Source organism: Equus caballus, chromosome 5 (assembly GCF_041296265.1).
Source record: "Equus caballus isolate H_3958 breed thoroughbred chromosome 5, TB-T2T, whole genome shotgun sequence".
In the NCBI taxonomy this organism is placed as follows: Eukaryota; Metazoa; Chordata; class Mammalia; order Perissodactyla; family Equidae; genus Equus; species Equus caballus.
Window position 1 is genome coordinate 64,547,920 of NC_091688.1, and position 21,732 is coordinate 64,569,651.

Consider the following 21,732-nt stretch of genomic DNA (forward strand, 5'->3'; position numbering starts at 1 on the left):
GATGAAATACAGTCAGCGGTCTATAATCCAAATTAATTTTCAGTTAAAAATATCTATTATTAAATCTTGTCAAATTTTAATGGAACACTGATGATATTTCACAAGAAAATGCAGACATCACTTGTAAGCGATTGACTATAGAAAATGTAAAAAGTGAAAAAATAATTCAGAGAAGGAAATCATTAATCTAAACCTGTGCTATCTAATATGGTGGCCATTAGCCCCACGTAGCTATTGAGCACTTGAAATGTGGCTAGTCAGAATTAAGATGTGCTATAAATTAAAACACAAGATTTGGAAGACTTGGTGTGACAGAAAGAATGCAAAATACTTCACCAATAAGTTTTATATTGATTACATGTTGAAAGGATAATATTTTGAGTGTATTGGGTTAAGTCAAATATATTATTAAAATTAACTACACTTGTTTCTTTTCACTTTTTTTTTTCTGCAGGGAAAGATTTGCCCTGAGCTAACATCTGTTGTCAATCTTTCTCTTCCCCCCCGCCCCCCAAAGCCTCAGTGTATGGTTGTATATCCTAGTTGCAGGTCCTTCTATGTGAGCCGCTGCCACAGCATGGCGACTGACAGACAGGTAGTGTGGTTCCATGACCAGGAAACGAACCTGGGCCACCAAAGCTGTGAGAGCGCTGAAGTTGAACCATTAGGCTTGTCAGGGCTGGCTCTCTTTTTACCTTTTTAATGTGACTACTACAATATTTAAAATTATATATGGCTTGCACTCTTATTTCAAGTAGACAACACTGATCTAAACAGTTTTGGCATTATACAAGAAGCCTCTTCAAACTAGTTAAATGTACCTACATGGTGTTACATTAAAAGCTGCAGCGGGCTGGCCCAGTGGCACAGGGGTTAAGTTTACAAGTTCTGCTTCTCAGTGGCCTGGGGTTCGCCGGTTCGGATCCCAGGTGTGGACATGGCACCACTCGGCAAAAGCCATGCTGTGGTAGGCATCCCACATATAAAGCAGAGGAAGATGGGCATGGATGTTAGCTCAGGGCCAGTCTTCCTCAGCAAAAAGAGGAGGATTGGCAGCAGTTAGCTCAGGGCTAGTCTTCCTCAAAAAAAAAAAAAAGCTGCAGCCACCAAGAAAGGCCTGCCAACACTGCTACCCTGAAATCATGCTCCAAACACTTAAATCATCCTATTCAACCAGAAATACATAATCACAGATTAGGAGGGACTGCTATCCATGATACTGTATACCTACTGGTGGGGAATGATGTTTTAAATACTGCCTAGGTGAGTCCCCTTCTAAGAGAGATTCTGTAATTCAGGGCACTGTACTGAACAAAAAGTTAGGCTTTACGTTACAAAGTTCATTCCAGAAATCTACAATGAACACAGGTACTTTGGCTCTGCACATACCTGTTCAGTTTTGCAGAGCTTTTCTATATTAGGCTTGAACTTATTCATGCAATCTTCTGCTAAGTTAAGATGGACAACTTGCTGAAAAACAGAAGACATCAATCATTAAATTATTTTAATTACTTCTCATGCAATTGATAACATTAAACTTTTGAGACGGGCCTGAAGGAAAGTATCGGCTTAGGTGGAAAGGAGCTACCACGTAAACATGGGAAACAGCTCAAGAAAAAGAAAAAGAAAAAGTAAGAATTAACATGATCTATAGGAAACAACCAACAGCAAAAAATCAGAATGGAAAGGTTGAATGTGTGTTGGGTTTATCAGTAATGAAAAATAAGGTGAGAAAAAAAATAATGAAGTCCTGAAAGTCCAGCAGAAAAAGTCTGAATTTGTATTATTGATTCTTGACTAGGGAGCAAGAGGATAAAAAAAAGTGTGAAGATTATTCTGATAATGACTTGTAAAAAGGACTGGAACACCAAAAAAAATTTTACCTGCCCACACAGCTTAACTGCTCTTAAATCTACTAGCACATAACTATTAATTTAAAGAACTAAGTAGAATAACCACCACTGGCCAATCCAATGTTGAATTTTCTTATTAAGTTGACAAATACTAAATTTTGCGTTTGGCTATTCAAGACAAATATGTAAAAAAGTTTAAGCTGGATTTGGATAAATCTGGATTATACATAGAGAGAAAATTATTGAGAAGCTTAGATATTTGGGATAGTTCTTAATCCTAGAGTACAATTTTAGAGGACAACTAACACCAAGCATTCCATGATACCCACTGCTAAACCTGACTACAGAACAGGCTGGACTAATAAACTAAAAATGATAAGGTATCTTATACAAAATACTGCTTACCTTAGTAATCTGTTTACGGAAATGGGGCATCTTTTTCATCAGTTGGGTAAGGGCACTAAGTGATGTCTAGGAAAAATCAAACATTTTTAAAGCAAACTTATGATTCAGTTATTCTATAAAATATCTTTAAAATACAGCAGTTTTAAATATTTGTTAATTTACTAAATATCTGGCAAATTAAAAAACAAAAACAAATTCAAGAGGTTTCCAGTTTCAGCCACAATAAAGCAGCTAATATCAAAATTACTATTCATCCATAAATAAAAATAAAATTGGACAAAATAAACAAGACAACAGCTTTTAGGAATGGATTGAAAAAACGGGCTCACAGCTAAGACACTTGAGCAAAGGAAAGTACAAAAGGCGATCCCTGCCCTCACCCTGGCTTTTCCCTGGGACATTTTCAAAAACACAGTGAAAGGAAGTAGAGTTCAAGTAGAAAGCAACCATCTCTCTGGGCAGAGGAAAGAGATCAGAGTTTGGGTCTGCTGACGTAGGGTCTGGGGGCAGAGTGCTAAAGGGAAAAAAGCCAGTCACAACATAACCCAAAGAGTTGTAGAGGGGTTGCCTATGGATTCCTGGCCAAACTCTAAGCTGCACATGGACAGGGCATAACTCTTAAAAGCCAGCAGAGAATAGGCGGTGAGTGGCTAAATGCTGGACGGAGATTTCAGAAGGGTCCTAGTGCTAAGAAAACACTGGCATTCTCTGATTCAGACAAAACAGAGTCCTAAGTGAACATCCCAAACATTCAGTCCTAGGACTATGTTTTTGGACTAAGCGCAAAAGTGAAATACACTCACCATAACAAAGTCTGACATGAAATCTCAACAGAACCAAGGTTACTCATCAGAAAAATTAACTGCCTACCAGAAGAAAACTCAACACTCTTTGCAGAGAGAATATCTTCTAGAGCCTGTGCAATGTATCATCCACAATTTTTAATGTTCAATAAAATATTACTGGCCATGTAAAACAGGAAAAAGTGATCGATACTCGAGTCATAAAATAGTCAATAAAGTAGACCCAAGATGATCCAGATGCTGGAATTAGCATTCAAGGACTTTGAAATAATATATTTATCCTAAAGAAAACAGAGGAAAAGATGGGCTAAATGGAGGAAAAGATAGAGTACTTCAACAGAGAATTAGAATTTGTTAAAAAAAAGATTCAATGAATGTCCTAGAACTAAACGCAATATTTGAAATCAAAAACACAATGAATGACTCTCATTCTCTGCTGGTGGGACTGTACAATGGCACAGTCACTTTAGGAAAGAATTTGGAAGTTTCTTATCAAGTTAAACATACATTTACTATATGACCCAGTAATCCCACTCAATCATTTACCCAAGTAAATGAAAACATCTGTTCACACAAAACCTGAATGTTTATGGTAATGTTTTTTGTAACTGCCAACAACTTGGAAAAAACCTAAATGTTCTGCAACTTGTGACTGGATAAATTGTGGTACATCCACACAGTGGAATACTACTTAGCAATAAAAAGTGATGAAACTACTGTTAAACACAACATGGGTGAATGTCAAGTGCATGACGCTAAATGAAAAAAGCCATACTGTATTACAGTAGCCCCTCCTTATCTGCAGTTTCGTTTTCTGTGGTTTCAGTTAGCCATGATCAACTGTGGTCTGAAAATATGAAACAGAAAATTCCAGAAATAAACAATTCATAAGTTTTAAATTGCACACCATCCTGAGTAGCCATTTGAAAGAAATCTCATACCGTCCCACTCTGCCTTACCCAGGAGGTGAACCATCCCTTTGTCCAGCATATCCACGCTGTATATGCTACCCCTCCATGAATGGTCACTTAGTTGCCATCTTGCTTATCAGATTAACTGTTGTGGTACCACAGTGCTTGTGTGCAAGTACCCTTATTTTACTCAATAACAGCCCTAAAGTGCAAGAGCAGTCATTATGGCAATTTGGATATATCAAAGAGAAGCTGTAAAGTGCTTCCTTTAAGTAAAAAGGTGAAACTTCTCAACTTAATAAGAAAAAAAATCATATGCTGAGGTTGCTAAGATCTATGGTAACTTTTATAACAATATACTGCTATAACTGTTCTATTTTATTATTAGTCATGGTTGCTAATCTCTTACTATGCCTAATTTATAAATTAAACTTTATCGTAGGTATGTACGTACAGGGAAAAACAAAGTATATATAGGGTTTGGTACTATCTGTGGTTTCCGGTATCCACTGGGGGTCTTGGAATCAACCCCCGTGGATAAAGGGGGACTACTATATTTCACTTAGATGACATTCTAGAAAAGGCAAAACTATAGGAACAGAAAACAGCTCAGTTGTTGGTAGGGAATCCGAGTTGGGTAAAGAGGTTGTCTACAAAGGGGCACAAGGAAATTCTGGGGCGGGGGGGGGGTGGGGGGGGGAGGGGTGATGCAACTGTTCTCGTTCTCTCTCTCTCTCTCTCTCTTTTTTTTTTAGGAAGATTAGCCCTGAGCTAACATCTGCCGCCAATCCTCCTCTTTTTGCTGAGAAAGACTGGCACTGGGCTAACATCCGTGCCCACTTTCCTCTACATGTAGGACGCCTGCCACAACATGGCTTGACAAGCGGTGCATAGTTCCACACCCAGGATCCAAACCAGCGAACCCCAGGCCACTGAAGCAGAACATGCAAACTTAAGCACTGCGCCACTGGACCAGCCCCAACTACTCTATTTCTTGACTGTGATTATACGATAGGAAGCATTTCTCAAAACTCATGGAATTGTATGCTATAAAGGGGGAACTTTACAACTCAATTTAAAAAAGAAAACGGAATGAGTTTAACAGAAAATTGGACACAACAGAGACAGAAGTAGGGGACTCAAAGTCAGGATAAGAGATAATATTCAATTAAAGCACAGAGAGGGAAATAATCTTTTAAAAAAGGGAAGAGAATGTAGGAGACGTAGAATATAGTCAAAAAATCTAAAACACAAGTGACTGGAGTCCTGGAAGGAGAAGAGAGAATAGGACAAAATCAAGATGTGAGAAAATAATGGCCAAGAATTTGTCAACAACAGACACTGATCCCTTAAGACTATAATGGAGCTGAAAAATTCCTGTCTCTTAGGGACATCACAGCCATAGTAACATCACACAGCTGAAGAAGAGGGAAGAAAAAGGAAATTGCAGGAGAAGAAGAAGAATCCCCAAGAAAATTCACAGTGAAGGGTCTGGCAGAAGCTTTTGTAGAGCTCAACAAGCTCCTTAAAAAGAGTTGGAAAACATGGAACCCAACACTGAAAAGTTTTCATTAATGGAGGGGAATGTTCAGGGTGCATTGTCTGCTTAAAAGCAAATCTGTAACAAAAAAAAGAAACCAACCAACCAAACCACCACGGACATATTTCTTAAAAGAGTCTCACTTCCTCAAGAACAGCCTCAGGAGGCTGGCCCCAGGGCCTAGTGGTTAAGTTCAGTGTGCTCCACTTCGGCAGCCTAGGGTCAGTTCCTGCGTGAGGACCTACACCACTCATGGATGGCCATGCTGTGGCAGTGACCTACATACAAAATAGAGGAAGACTGGCACAGATGTTAGCTCAGAGCGAATCTTCCTCAGCAAAAAGGGGATGATTGGCAATGGATCTTAGCTCAGGGCGAAGAGCCTCAGGCAGGTCCTTCAGGAGGTATTCCAGAAGAAGGTATTGTTATCATAGAAGATGACAGCTCCATGTGTGTTACTGCCCCTGAAGACCCTCCAGAGGGACAAGATGTGGAGGTGGAAGACAGTGATATTGAGGATCCTGACCCTGTGTGGGCCTAGGTGAATGTGTTTTTGTGTCTTAATTTTCAATTAAAAAGTTTAAAAAGTAAAAAAAAAATAAGTTTTTTAATAGAAAAAAGTTTATAGAATAAAGATACAAAGAAAATATCTTTGTACAGCTGTACAATGTGTTTGTGCTTTAAGCTAAGTGTTATTACAATAGAGACAAAAAGTTACTAAAGTAAAAAAGTTATGGTAAGCTAAGGTTAACTTATTGAAGAAAGAAAAGATATTTTTTATAAATTTAGTGTAGCCTAAGTGTACAGTGTTTATGAAGTCTACACTAGCGTACAACAATGTCCTAGGCCCTCACATTCACTCACCACTCACTCACTCACTCAGAGCAGCTTCCAGTAGTGCAAGCTCATTCACGGTAAATGCCCTATACAGGTGTACCACTTTCGCTTTTATACTATATTTTCACTGTTTCCTTTCTATATTTAAATATTTTTAGATACACAAATACTTACCATTGTGTTATAACTGCCTACAGTATTCAGTACAGTAACATGCTGTACAGCTCTGTAGCCTATGAGCAGTAGGCTATACCATGTAGCCTAAGTGTGCAGTAGGCTACACCATCTAGGTTTGTGTAAGTACACTCTGTGATGTTCGCACAATGACAAAAATCACCTAACGACGCATTTCTCAGAATGCACCCGTGTCATTAAGCAATGCAAGACTGTATGAAGAAAGTTACCAACCCAGTGATTCAAGAAGCTCAACAAATCCCAAGGAGAATAAATACCAAGAAAAATACAGCACAGTAAGGCATATCATGGTAAAATTTCTAAAAATCAAAGGTAAAGTGAAAATCTTCAAAAAGATATATCTTCAGAAAATGACAATAACATGACAGCTGATTTCTTTAACAGAAATTATGGTAGTCAGAAGATGATGCATTGAAATCTTTAAATTGCTGAAAGGAAAAAAAAACCCTACTAACTTTGAATTCTAAATCCAGCAAAAGTGTCTCAGAAAAACTTGCAAAACAAAGATATACTCAGATAAAAATAAAAGTTGAGAGAATTCATCCAGCCCTAATGCGAAAACTGAAGAGCAATAAGGAGTAAGGAACAGCAGATTTCATAAATGTGTAGGTAATATACAAATCTACAGAGTATTTAACACAAAAATAACATCTTGAGTTTATAACACATTTTGAAGTAAAACATGACAACAATAGCACAAACAAAAGAGGAAGGGGGTAAATGAAGTTAAACTATTACAAGGTTCTTGAATCTTAGGACTTGGCAAAAGTATATCTTAAGATAGACTGTGATAATATAAAGATACATTTTGTAATACCCAGCATAATGACTATAAGAAAGATACTAAAAGGTAAATAAAACTCTATGCTAGAGACTAAATGAAATAGTTAAAAAAAAAAAAAAAGACTTATTACATAAATACTATCGTGTAACCTTCTGGAATGATGGAAATGTTTTTATCCTGATTTAGGTGGTGGTGCCACAGGTATATATATATATATATATAAGTAAAAAATCATTCAGTATGCACTTAAGATTTGTGCATTTTACTTAGATAAATTATACCTCAATAATAAAAACCTAACAAGAATGCACTGATGAAATTAGGGTAAATGGCATTTTAAAAATAAACTTTAATGAAGCAAGACAGACAAAATGCCGCTAACTGTTGAGGCTAGCTAATGGTTTCATGCGAGTTCATTTGCTCTACTTTTGTAAAAGTACGTTAGAAATTTCCTGGGGCTGGCCCATGGCCAAGTGGTTAATTTTGTGTGCTCCGCTTTGGTGGCCCAGGGTTTCACCAGTTTGGATCCTGGGTGTGGACAAGGCACCGCTCATAAGATCATGCTGAGGCGGCATCCCGCATAGCACCACCAGAGGCACTCACAACTAGAATATACAACTATGTACTAGAGGGGCTTTGGGGAGAAGAAGAAGGAAAAAAACAGAAGACTGGCAACAGATGTTAGCTCAGGTGCCAATCTTTAAAAAAAAAATTTCCGAAAATGGAAAGTGAAAAAGACAAAATAAAAATTTTAAACAAACCTTAAAATTCACCTTCATCATTTTTCTTTCTTTTGTGCTGAGGAAGATTAGCCCTGAGCTAACATCTGTGCCAATCTTCCTCCACTTTATATGTGGGTTGCCACCACAACATGGCTGACAAGTGGTGTAGGTCCACGCCTGGGATCCCAACCTGTGAACCCAGGCCACCAAAGTGGACCATGCCGAACTTAACCACTACATCACGGGGCTGGTCCCTCTTCATCATTATTTTGAGAATTAAATAAGACTCTTACCTTTCCTTCTGTTGCTTTCTTTGTTGATGAAATTTCCTTCATAAGCTTGGGAATTTCCCTGTCAAATTGTGAGAGAATTCTTTAAATTTCTAAGGTGTAATTCTTTACAGAAATGTTTTAAGATTACAAAATGTATTATCATGTATCTAGAGCCTAAAAAAACAGAATAAAAACTAAAATAGGTTCACATACTCTAATACAACCGCAATATGCCGATGTCGAATTCTGACCCAGAGGTCATCATCTTCTTCCAGGACTGCCTCCTTTTCTTTCCCATCTGTTTTATATCTACAAATAGAGAGAAGTACAAAACTTTTGGATTATTTTTCCCCAAAAAAAGTGGAGGAAACATTTTTACAAACAATGAGTTTAAGACACAGTGCAAAAAACTGAAGAGTACACGTATTCAATCCACTATTTTAGGAAGATAATGAATACCTACTCAAAACTAAGGCATATTGCTATCCTTAGATTAAAAATCTAAGTATTATGCTTACCAAGACATTTTTACTTTTAAAAGTTAGGTTTAGCTGTCATTATTATAGAGTTTTAGCTCAGCAAAATGGTATCTTATGAAACAAAAATTCAACAATCAACTTTAAGAACAAGACTGAATATACTAACAATTTGTATTCTAAGTGCTTAAAACACTATTTTGATGTACTAATAACCATCAGCACAACTATCAAATATCCACTAAGTGAAGAACAGAAATGTCACCCCCAATAAAGCATATTAAATACTGCAGGTGTTTCAGAGTTGGTACAAAATTCACAAACATATATCATCTGTTCCTATATTCTTCCCTAGCCCTATCACCATATGTCCTTTATAGAATAGGAAAGAAAATGAGAGAAAAACTAATGCAGCCATAAAAAACTGATTGTTTTAATGAGTTCTGCTGAAGTGAGCAGCAACTGAAGGGGTTCATGAAATTACTCAAAATGAGCTTCCTGACTGCTTCCCCAAATGTAGTTTCTCCCTTCTCTTTTTATGCTGATAGCCTCCTCCAATTTGTGGAGCTAGGGGGATTCAATCATCCTTGGGACCGTCAATTTCCTGAGTCAAGATTAGAAAGGACAGCAATGAGCTGTCCTAGCTCTGGACTGAAGACAATAAATGTGGATTTCTGCTGTATGAATACAATCATTTTCATAGGCCCTTAGAAAATTACAGGTCTCACCTATAAAACCACCTACCTATGTGGTCTTAATTACAGACGCCCCAAGGTAGAAGGACTGTGCTTAATTATAAGACTACACTAAGGATAGAAGCCCTTTTGTCATTTAAATGCCACTTTGTACTTAACACAATACTTTAACCTTAAGTGATTTATAAACAAAGATTAAGGTAGCAGCCTGAGAATTCGAAAAGATGATGACAATCCCATTTTAAGAGTAAATTTAAAGAGGTCACCAAGATGAAAAATAGAATCTGGATACTTAGAACTTCCTGCTTTGTTTTCTGCTTCCATTAAAAATTGTGATGGAGCACAAACCACAGAGGTTCATGCTTCCATCTACTAGTCACATCCCTGGAGTTTTTTGATTCATAAAAAAGGGAGTATTGCTGGCTGTTTGTTTGTTTGTTTGTTTCAACTTTTTTTATTGAGTTATTGATAGGTTACAATCTTGTGAAATTTCAATTGTACATTAATGTTTGTCAGTCATGTTGTAGGTGCACCACTTCACCCTTTGTGCCCACCCCCCACCCCACCTTTCCCCTGGTATCCACTAAACTGTTCTTGGTCCATAATTTTAAATTCCTCACATGAGTGGAGTCATACACAGATTATCTTTCTCTCGCTGGCTTATTTCACATAACATAATTCTCTCAAGGTCCATCCATGTTATTGCAAACGGAATGATTTTGTTCTGTTTTGCAGCTGAGTAGTATTCCATTGTATATATGTACCACATCTTATCCATTCGTCTGTTGCTGGACACTTAGGTTGCTTCCATGTCTTGGCTATTGTAAACAGTGCTGCAATAAACATTGGGGTGCACAGGACTTTTGGGATTGTGAACTTCAAGCTCCTTGGATAAATACCCAGTAGTGGGATGGCTGGATCGTATGGTAGCTCTATTTTTACTTTTTTGAGGAATCTCCATACTGTTTTCCATAGTGGCTGCACCAGTTTGCATTCCCACCAGCAGTGTATGAGGGTTCCTTTTTCTCCGCAACCTCTCCAACATTTGTTGCTATTAGTTTTAGATATTTTTGTCATTCTAACGGGTGTAAGGTGATATCTTAGTGTAGTTGTGATTTGCATTTCCCTGATGATCAGCGATGATGAGCATCTTTTCATGTGCCTATTGGCCATCAGTATATCTTCTTTGGAGAAATGTCTGTTCATGTCTCCAGCCCATTTTTTGATTGGGTTGTTTGATGTTTTGTGGTTGAGTTGCGAGAGTTCTTTATATATTATGGATATTAAGCCTTTGTCAGATATATGACTTGCAAATATTTTTTCCCAGTTAGTGGGTTGTTTTTTTGTTTCAATCCTGTTTTCATTTGCCTTGAAGAAGCTCTTTAATCTGATGAAGTCCCATTTGTTTATTCTTTCTATTGTTTCCCTTCTCTGAGAAGGCATGGTGTCCGAAAAGATCCTTTTAACACTGATGTCAAAGAGTGTACTGCCTACGTTTTCTTCCAGAAGCCTTATGGTTTCAGGTCTCACCTTTAGGTCTTTGATCCATTTTGAGTTTATTTTGGTGAATGGCGAAAAAGAATGGTCAATTTTCATTCTTTTACATGTGGCTTTCCAGTTTTCCCAGCACCATTTGTTGAAACGACTTTCTTTTCTCCATTGTATGCCCTCAGCTCCTTTGTCAAATATAAGCTGTCCATAGATGTGTGGTTTTATTTCTGGGCTTTCAATTCTGTTCCATTGATCTGTGCACCTGTTTTTGTATCACTACCATGCTGTTTTGATTACTGTAGCTTTGTAGTATGTTTTGAAGTCAGGGATTGTGATGCCTCCCATTTTGTTCTTTTTTCTCAGGATTGCTTTAGCAATCCGGGGTCTTTTGTTGCCCCATATGAATTTTAGGATTCTTTGTTCTAATTCTGTAAAGAATGTCATTGGGCTTCTGATTGGGATGGCGTTGAATCTGTAGATTGCTTTAGGTAGAATGGACATTTTTAACTATGTTTATTCTTCCAATCCATGTACATGGAATGTCTTTCCATCTCCTTATGTCGTCGTCCAATTCTCTCAGAAAGGCCTTTTAATTTTCATTATATAGGTCCTTCACTTCCTTAGTTAAATTTACCCCAAGGTATTTTATTCTTTTTGTTGCGATTGTGAATGGTATTGTATTCTTGAGTTCTTTTTCTGTTGGTTCATTACTGGAGTATAGAAATGCTACTAATTTATGCAAATTGATTTTATACCCTGCAACTTTGCTGTAGTTGCTGATTACTTCTAAGAGTTTTCCAATGGATTCTTTGGGGTTTTCTATGTATAAGATCATGTCGTCTGCAAACAGCGAGAGTTTCACTTCTTCCCTCCCTATTTGGATTCCTTTTATTCCTTTTTCTTGCCTGATTGCTCTGGCCAGGACCTCCAGTACTATGTTAAATAAGAGTGGTGATAGAGGGCATCCTTGTCTCGTTCCTGTTTTCAGGGGGATGGGGTTCAGTTTTTGCCCACTGAGTATGATGTTGGCTATGGGTTTGTCGTATACGGCCTTTATTATGTTGAGGTAGTTTCCTTCTATGCCCATTTTGTTCAGAGTTTTTATCATAAATGGCTGTTGGATCTTGTCAAATGCCTTCTCTGCATCTATTGAGATGATCATGTGGTTTTTATTCCTCAGTTTGTTGATGTGGTGTATCACGTTGATTGATTTGCGGATGTTGAACCATCCCTGTGTCCCTGGTATGAATCCCACCTGATCCTGATGTATGATTCTTTTGATGAATTGCTGAATTCTGGTTGCCAAAATTTTGTTTAGAATTTCTGCATCTATGTTCATCAGTGATACTGGCGTGTAGCTCTCTTTTTTCGTGGTGTCCTTGTCAGGTTTTGGTATCAGCGTGATGTTGGCCTCATAGAATGTGTTAGGAAGTGTTCCATCTTCCCTAATTTTTTGGAATAGCTTGAAAAGGATAGGTATTAAATCCTCTCTGAAAGTTTGGTAGAATTCCCCAGGAAAGCCATCTGGTCCTGGGGTTTTATTCTTTGGGATGTTTTTGATTGCTGTTTCAATCTCTTTCCTTGTGATTGGTCTGTTCAAATTGTCTGCCTCTTCTTGAGTGAGCTTTGGGAGATTGTAGGAGTCCAAGAATTTATCCATTTCCTCTAGGCTATCCATTCTGTTGGTATATAGTTTTTTGTAGTATTCTCTTATAATCTGTTGTATTTCTGCAGAGTCTGTTGTTATTTCTCCTCTTTCATTTCTGATTTTGTTTATTTGAGCTTTCTCCCTTTTTTTCTTTGTAAGTCTGGCCAGTGGTTTGTCAATTTTATTTATCTTCTCAAAAAACCAGCTCTTTGTCTCATTGATCCTTTCTAATGCCTTATTCGTTTCAATAGTATTTATTTCTGCTCTGATTTTTATTATTTCTCTCCTGCTGACTTTGGGCTTCATTTGTTCTTTTTTCTCTACTTCAGTTAGGTGTGCTTTAAGGTTGCTTATTTGGGACTTTTCTTGTTTGTTAAGATGTGCCTGTATTGCAATGAATTTTCCTCTTAATACAGCTTTTGCTGTATCCCATACGAGTTGGTATGGCATGCTATCATTTTCATTTGTTTCCAGGTATTTTTTTATTTCTTCTTTAATTTCTTCAATGATCCATTGCTTGTTCAGTAGTGTGTTGTTTAGTCTCCACATCTTTGTGCCTTTCTCAGCTTTTTTCTTGTAATTAATTTCTAGCCTTATAGCACTATGATCTGAGAAGATGCTTGTTATTATTTCAATTTTTTTAAATTTGTAGAGGCTTGCCTTGTTTCCCAACATATGGTCTATCCTAGAGAATGTTCCATGTGCACTTGAGAAGAATGTGTATTCAGCTCTTTCAGGGTGGAGTGATCTATTTATGTCTATTAAGTCCAACTGTTTCAGTTTTTCATTTAACGCCACTATTTCCTTGTTGATTTTCTGTCTGGATGATCTGTCCATTGATGTGAGTGGGGTGTTGAGGTCCCCTACTATTATTGTGTTGTTTTTAACATCTTCCTTTAGGTCTGTTAATAGTTGCTTTATGAATCTTGGTGCTCCTGTGTTGGGTGCATAGATATTTATAAGCGTTATTTCTTCTTGATGAAGTGTCCCTTTGATCATTATATATTGTCCCTCTGTGTCTCTCTTTACCTGTCTTATTTTGAAATCCACTTGGTCTGATATGAGAATTGCAACATCTGCCTTTTTTTCCTTGCTATTTGCTTGAAGTATTGTCCTCCACCCCTTCACCCTGAGTCTGTGTTTGTCCTTGGGGCTGAGGTCTGTTTCCTGGAGGCAACAAATTGTTGGATCGTGTTCTTTAATCCATTTTGCCACTCTGTGTCTTTTTATTGGAGAGTTCAATCCGTTCACATTGAGAGTGATTATTGATGCCTGTGGACTTAATGCTGTCAATCTGTCGCTCATTATCTTGTTTTCCTGTGTTTCTTTTCCTGTGCGCTTTAGACTACCCATTTAATACTGCAATTTCTTATGCTGGGTTTCTTAGATTTTTCCTTATGTATGATTTGTGACTCTGTTCTGTACTTTATTTTAGTGTCTACCTTGAAGTTTGTATTTAGAATCTCGTGTATAATATAGACTATTCTCTGGTGGTCTCTTACCTACTTGACCAATACTGATTTAGACCCTTTGCTCTTCCCCTCCTAAATAATTATTTTCATTTTTTTATTCCAACTCGTCTTATTAACTTGTAGTTAGAGTGCTAAGATCGTCCTTGTTTTGGTAGTTTCCTTACTTTTACCCTAATGCTATAATTGAATATTTGCTATCCTGTTCTGGTTCTATCCATCGGTCTCCCTAGTCTGTGGATTGTGTCCCCTTTCTCCCTTTTTTCTTTTTTCAAGTATGAGAGCCTTCTTGAGGATTTCTTGTAATGGAGGGCTTTTAGTTACAAATTCCCTTAACTTTTGTTTGTCTGGAAAAGATTTAATTTCTCCCTCATATCTGAAGGAAATTCTTGCTGGATAGAGTATTCTTGGCTGAAGGTTTTTATCCTTTAAAGCTTTGAATATATCACTCCATTCTCTTTAGCTTGTAGGGTTTCTGTAGAGAAATCTGCTGACAGTCTGATAGGGGCTCCTTTATAGGTTATTCTCTTTTTTTTCCTTACTTCCCTGAGTATTCTCTCCTTATCATTCCTATTTGCCAACTTTACTACTATGTGCCGTGGGGTAGCTCTTTTTACATTGACAAATCTAGGAGATCTAAAACCCTCTTCTACACACATTTCTCCGTTGATCCCTAGATTTGGGAAGTTCTCTTCAATAATTTCGTTAAGTACACTTTCTGCTCCATTTTCCTTTTCCATATTCTCGGGAATTCCTATGATCCTTATGTTCTTACTCCTCATTGAATCCATTATCTCTCGGAGATTTTCCTCATTTTTTTAAATTCTTAGCTCTCTTTCTTCCTCTGTCTGGCGCCATTCAGCCTGTCTGTCCTCGATTATGCTAATTTTCTCCTCTAGGTTGTCTACACGGGCATTCAGGGAATCCGTATTCTGTTTTATCTGGTCCATTGTGTTTTTCATCTCAAGTAATTCTGTTTGATTCTTCTTTATGATTTCAATCTCTTTTGTGAAGTAACTCCAGAACTCGGTTTATTTCTCTATCTTTCTCTCTACCTCATTGAGTTTTTTGATTATAGCTGCTCTGAATTCATTATCACTTAGTTTACCTAATTCCAAGTCCTCAGGACTTAATTCTGTGTTTTTATTGTTTTCCTTCTGGTCTGGGGCTTTTATAAATTGCTGGATGGTAGAGGAGCGGTTTTTTCTCATGGTGGTAGAATTCAGTTGCAGTTACAGCCTGTCGCCACTAGATGGGGGTCGAGAGCAGCATGTTAGCTCTCCGCCTTGGGGCAAGATGGCTGCGCCCACTGGCTTTGCTGGGGGGGAGGGGCCGTTACTCACACTCGCTGGTCTGGGTTCAGATCAGTTCTGTTCTCTGGTCTCCCAAGGCCCTTGATTCATAGGGTCCCTGCGGATGGAAGCTTTCCGCCCCCATCAGCGGGTCTCCACTGAACCAGCGGCAGGAGTCCTGGATGATCCCCCGGTCGCGTGGCCCCTGCCCCACTCCTTCCCGACCCGCGCCGCAGCCATCGCAGACTCTAGGGGAGGGAGCGATGTTCTCTCCTACCGTTCCAGCACCTCCGAAGGTGTAAAGCTAGGTTTATGATCTCCGCCTTCTTGGTATTGTAGGTCTATAACGAGCTGGCATTACGTTTATTCTCTGAAATTCAGTTCTTCCAATCTTTTGTTGTATTTTGGAGGGGAGAGAATCCCGGGTCAGCTCACCCCGCCATTTTGCTCCGCCCACCCCAAAAAGCCTGGCTGTTTGTTTTTTTAAGTCTCTCCCTTACTCTTAAAAACTTAAACCTTGCTTTGCTTGCCAGCAAACTTAAGAGAGATAAATATTTTAAATACTAGGTTAGAAGTGTCTCAAATGTATGTCTATAGTCTGGAAGCAAATCCTTTAGTATCTATCAGTTTAATTCTTTTATAAATCTCTTAAGCAATACAGGTTTAGAGAGTTAAAGGATAAGAGATATCCTTTAATAACGATAATAGCCCTGAAAATTCTGAATACAGTCACGTGTTGCTTAATTGATGAGGATACATTCTATAAGATATGCGACTTTAGGAGATTTAGTCGTACGTACGAACATCATAGAGTGCACTTACACAAACCTAGATGGTGTAGCCTACTACACACCTAGGCTGTATGGTACTAATCTTATGGGATGACCATCGTATATGCGGCCCATCATGGACTGAAACATCGTTATGCGGTATATGACTGTAAACTGCTTGAAACTACTTTTACGTTAGAAAAAGAGCTACGTTGATTTCTCTATGTCATCTGACATTAATACAAATAACACAGAGAAAAACTAAGAAGCCGAGATTTGACCAGAATGCAAATAAAAACAGAAAATACAAAATTAGTTTAAGTATATTTGGTTTAAGACAAAATATTAAGTATTATAATTATCACGTTTGAATCTTTTTAATCTATTAAAATTACTAAATTAAACATAAAATTTTACAAAAATGCCTAATTTTCATTTTTACTACTATGCTCAAGCAGTAAATCTTAGCTGAAAAATGCCAATTTGGATTTAGAGATTATGATATCAAATAAAATGTAGTATGTATATACATGCACATATATACACACTCATTAATGACACACAGATACAGTAAAATGGTTCCTTAACAGAAAAGACATTTCATTTAGCTTTCTATTTGACATTACTTTTAAAGTAAATATGCTTATATCAAGTTAAATCAATAATAGGTACCAAATTGGTAAAACTGTGCCTATACTCAACAGCCATCCTATTTAGTTTTCCAGTCTTCTAATCTTTTTCAATAAACTACATTGACAAGACACAGATACTTTTGGGTGTGTGATTCAGAATAATTACAGCCTAACCAGTTTGAATATGGTTTCCACACTTCAATAAACATAGTAGTGGTCCTAGTATTCACTCTTAACATAAGTGAAAAGTCAAAATCCACCTGTTTAAATGTAGCTTTGTTTTAGACGTAGTTAAGGAAGTAAATACACCAAAAAAGCTTCAAAGCAGTCAAATTACCCATTAACTTACAACGTCAAGATATTTTTAATAGATTATGACTACAGGGGTAAGAGAAGGATAAAGTTTCTGAACAAAAAAGGTAGAGGGGCTTTAGGTTTCTGGTACCTACATAAATCATTAAATGTGCGTATCCTATCCTGTTTGTATATGCCCTTTATAAGCCCTTCAGGTTACACTTACTTGTATGTATCATTCTCAATCGGCAATAGATCATATGCCATTGCCTGAAAGGTCAGTTCGTGCAGAACAGTAGACACAGGATCAAAGCCACGATCAATTATTAGGAGCTGGGAATGAGTTTTGCCCTGGAATAACAAGATAAAATTATCTTAGGAAACTTCAATTTCTTTGTGTCAACATGTTTTTAACATCTTAGAAAACAAAAGCTGACTCTTCTAAGTTCTGTCCCTTCCCCCCACGAAAACACACAAAAAGAAACAAAAAAATGGCTAATTACCTTAAGAATGTGAAATTATATTAAAACAGAAAAATCTGAGTGGCACAATAGAAGAAAAAAACAAGATTACAAAACCAAAAGCTTTCATAATTAGATTAAGGGGCTATGCACAATGATATTGTGAAAATTCCTTTAAAAACGGTAACATCTGGCTTGCCCTAAATCTGTTTTCTTAAAAATTCAGCTCCATAAACATTAAAGCTGATAAAATTATGAATAGTAGCTACTACTTGAGCTCTTTGTGCTATACATTGTGCTAAACAAGAAATACATATATTATTTAATTCTTATACCAACCCTGTGAGACAGGTATGTATTATTATCTCCATCTGACAATAAGGGCATTAAGGCTTAAAATTAAGTAACTTGCCCAAATCACATAGCTAGTAAGTGGCAGAATGGAGAGTTAAACCCAGGTCAGCTTTACTCCACAGCCTACGTTCTTAACAATTGTGCTACTTTAAAAGATTATATTGATGCCAGATAAGATGATAAATCATAATGAAGGCCTTGTCATCATTAACTCACAAATGGCACTAATCATTAAAGAGTGAATAATAGTGCTGGAAAAATTGTTAATATCAGTATCTTTCATACTTCATTTTAAAAAGTAATAAATTCTTTGGATTATTACTCAAAGTAGTAAGAGATAACTATAATCATTACACAATACTTCCTATTTATTTACATATAGCAGAGGTAAATTACATAGACTAGATCTTCAAAAAAATTTTTAAATTAACCATTCACTCATTTAAATAAACCTTGAGATAGTACGATATAGTGGTAAAGAGCACAGCCTGTGGAATCAGATAGATCTGGGTTTGAGTCCAGCTTGACCACTTTCTTGCTGTATGACTCTCGAGAAATTGCTTAACTTGTTAATATCTCAGTATTCTCATTTGTAAAACAAAATATAACTAGAACCTCTGCCTTATAAGATTATTGCAAAGATTAAATGTAATAATATCATGAAACATTTAGCACAGTGCCTGGAACTCAGTAAGCCCTCAACACTACATCTAAGTTATGAGTCTTCAGAAAGACGAATAGGAAAAAAATAATGCAATACAAGTGCTATATCAGGGCCTGGGGTTATGACAGTATGTGGGAGGATGCATCACTTGACCTGAATAGTCAAGAAAGGCTTCAAAAAAGAGGTGACACTTTATCAGGCCCTTGAATGGAGGAAAGGTATCAAGCATTTGTAGGATGTCTAATTTCTCAAAGAATGGAAAGAACAAGTTTATTTTTTGTGGATTTTGCCTTTTTTCATTGAAATCATGAAGAACTAATAGGATATTTATTAATATATTGATTGAATATCTCTTCCTTCATTCAACACATATTTGTTGACTGTCTATGTGTACTCAGCGACTGTCTTCAGCGACTGTCTTCATAACTACAACCAGAACAGCTTTCACTAGACCTCCGAAACAAAAACTAATACTTTCTAAAGTTCTAAACTAACCTTACATCTAAGCTTACACCTTCCATTCTAGTCAACTTGTTTCTCTGTGAATTTTGCCTTTTCTCTATGCCTCTGCCTAGAGAATCCTGCTATCCAAGCAATAAACTCCCTCTTCTATAATGTTATACTCACTCTTCAAGCTCAAGGGCCTCCTTCCTCTAGGACGCCTTCCAAGACTCCAGTTGGAGTAAGACTAAGCCCCCACCTACATTCCCATTGCATTCTACGTATTCTCTCATTCCACCTATCACAGAGCATTGTACTTGGTGGCTTCCTTGCCCATTTCCTCTTCCAAACTATCAGCAGTTCCTTCCTTTCATTCTTCAGCTACTGCAACATGGCTTCCTAGCCCTCCAGTACCAGCTCTGTCAGTCTCCTCAGGCTCTTCATTCTCCAACCCAAGCCTAAATGCTGGTATTCCCCAGGTTCCAACCTTAGTCTTTGATTACTTTATACTATCTTCATAAGATAATAACAGCTGCCATTTATTAAACTTCTACATGTGCCAAACACTTACATGTTAACTCATCTAAGTTTCATGCCAACCAAACAAGGTACATATTATCTCATCCATTTTACAGATGAAAATACATCTCAGAGTAATTTGTCCAAGGTCACAGATTAGTAATAACAGGAATAACTATATTTATTTTTTTTTATTTTTTTTAAAGATTGGCACCTGAGCCAACAACTGTTGCCAATCCCCTTTTTTCTCCTTTCTGCATTTTCTCCCCAAATCCCCCCAGTACACAGTTGCATAGTTGTGTATTTTAGTTGTGGGTCCTTCTAGTTGTGGCATGTGGGACACTGCCTCAATGTGGCCTGACGGGAGGTGCCATGTCTGTGCCCAGGATCCGAACCATTGAAACCCAGGGCCGCCAAAGCAGAGCTTGTGAACTTAACCACTTGGCCACGGGGCCAGCCCCTAACTATATTTATTAAATAACTAAATTTATTACTCAGTGGCAAGCATTATCCTATGAACTTTACTGTATTAAGTCATTTAATCCTCTCACTCATTTATAAAATACGTATTCTCTTATTATCCCCATTTTATTGATAAGAAAACTTAGGCACAGAGAAGTTATATAATTTTCCCAAACTGACATATCTATAAATTAAATGGCAGAGCCAGGAATTGGACACAGTGCTTACTTGAGAACCCATATCTTCCCCACTAAACCACCCTGTCTGTTAAGGTTTCCACGACCATCTATATTAACGAGTCCCAAGTCAATACTGGGGATCTGTGTTAATGATTCCCAACTCAATACTGGAAAATGAACAAACAACAGTGTCTTTGGCTTATAAAGAAATAAGGCACACTTTATGCATAATCACTGTTTGCCTTTTATACATTACCTTTATTAGGCTCTTTTCATCAATCTTGTAGTAGTTTTCAAGTTTTTTTTCAACAAGCTGGGCAAGCTTACTGGCATTATCTAGAGGTTTACTAGAAAGGGAAAAAATGTTCAAACAATTATTTTTCTTTCAAGACATACTTTACAATATCATAAAGTTGAATTCTAAAATTAAACCATGTAATTTATTTTTATTTACTAATTTATTTTTTTGAGGAAGATTACCCCTGAGCTAACATCTGCTGCCAATTCTTGCTGAGGAAGGCTGGCCCTGAGCTAACATCTGTGCCCATCTTCCTCTACTTTATATGTGGGATGCCTGCCACAGCATGGCTTGATGAGCAGTGTGTAGGTCCGCACCCGGGATCCAAACCAGCGAAACCTGGGCCACCAAAGTGGAACATGAGAACTTAAACACTGCACCACCAGGCCAGCCTCCATGTAATTTATTAATTTAGAAGATATTATAAACATGGAAAAGCTCAGATAATATATCAAATACAATGCTATACCAATTTGTCTGTATTTACAAATGTAAACCTTATCATGCGTACTTCAGATATTTATAATATAAAGGAAATAAAATATTATAAATAAAATTGCAGCTCCCTTTATTCCCCTCCCAATTCCTGGTCTTCTCCCCTACCACTATTCCCCCACCAAGGCAACCACTATGATGAATTTGGTGTGTATTCTTCCTGTTATTACTATTACATATTTATAGTTCAACATGTTTTAACAGTATATGTTTTTACTGTTATATACATATTTGAGATCTATCTTTGTTGACACATTTATCCGAATTTATTTTTAGTTCTATATAGTATCCCATCATATGATTTTACTTGATTCTATGTATTCATTCTCCTAAAGATGGACATTTAAGTCATTCTCAATTTTATACTATTGCAAACAACATTGAGACAGATATCTTCAGACATATATCTCCATTTACATGTTTCTCTAGATATATTACATCTAAAAGTATAATTGCTGGGTCACAGAGTATGTACATTTTTAACTTTTCTAGATATTACCATTATTAACTCTCCAAAGTAGTCAACCAATTATCCCGCCCACTAGCAGTGTGAAATTTTCCCACATTCTCCAACATTTAGTCAACTTTCCAATAGTCTCTTGCATAAAATCTTGTATATGACTGTCTTCTAAAACGATAAAATTGTATTCTAGATTGTAACTTCATGACCAGCGGCATTAGTGTAACTTCCAAGTCTACAAGAAAAATATTGGAAAAGGCTCTTCAAATAGCACGCCAATCTCAAAAATGGAGGGTCTCATTGTGAGGGC

The 21,732-nt window shown here is 37.1% G+C and overlaps 1 protein-coding gene across 3 annotated transcripts in view; it reads right to left on the minus strand.

The window, feature by feature from the left end:
* Positions 1-21,732, minus strand: part of STXBP3 (syntaxin binding protein 3) — a 61,850-nt gene that overhangs the window by 12,158 nt on the left and 27,960 nt on the right. For all 3 annotated transcript variants that reach the window (XM_023641515.2, XM_070268600.1, XM_070268599.1), the window contains 6 exons: positions 20,426-20,516; positions 17,316-17,440; positions 8,536-8,631; positions 8,344-8,401; positions 2,259-2,324; positions 1,390-1,470 (listed from right to left, as the gene is read on the minus strand). In XM_023641515.2, coding sequence (XP_023497283.2) covers positions 1,390-1,470; positions 2,259-2,324; positions 8,344-8,401; positions 8,536-8,631; positions 17,316-17,440; positions 20,426-20,516 — 517 coding nt within the window. The remainder of the gene's footprint in view (positions 1-1,389; positions 1,471-2,258; positions 2,325-8,343; positions 8,402-8,535; positions 8,632-17,315; positions 17,441-20,425; positions 20,517-21,732) is intronic.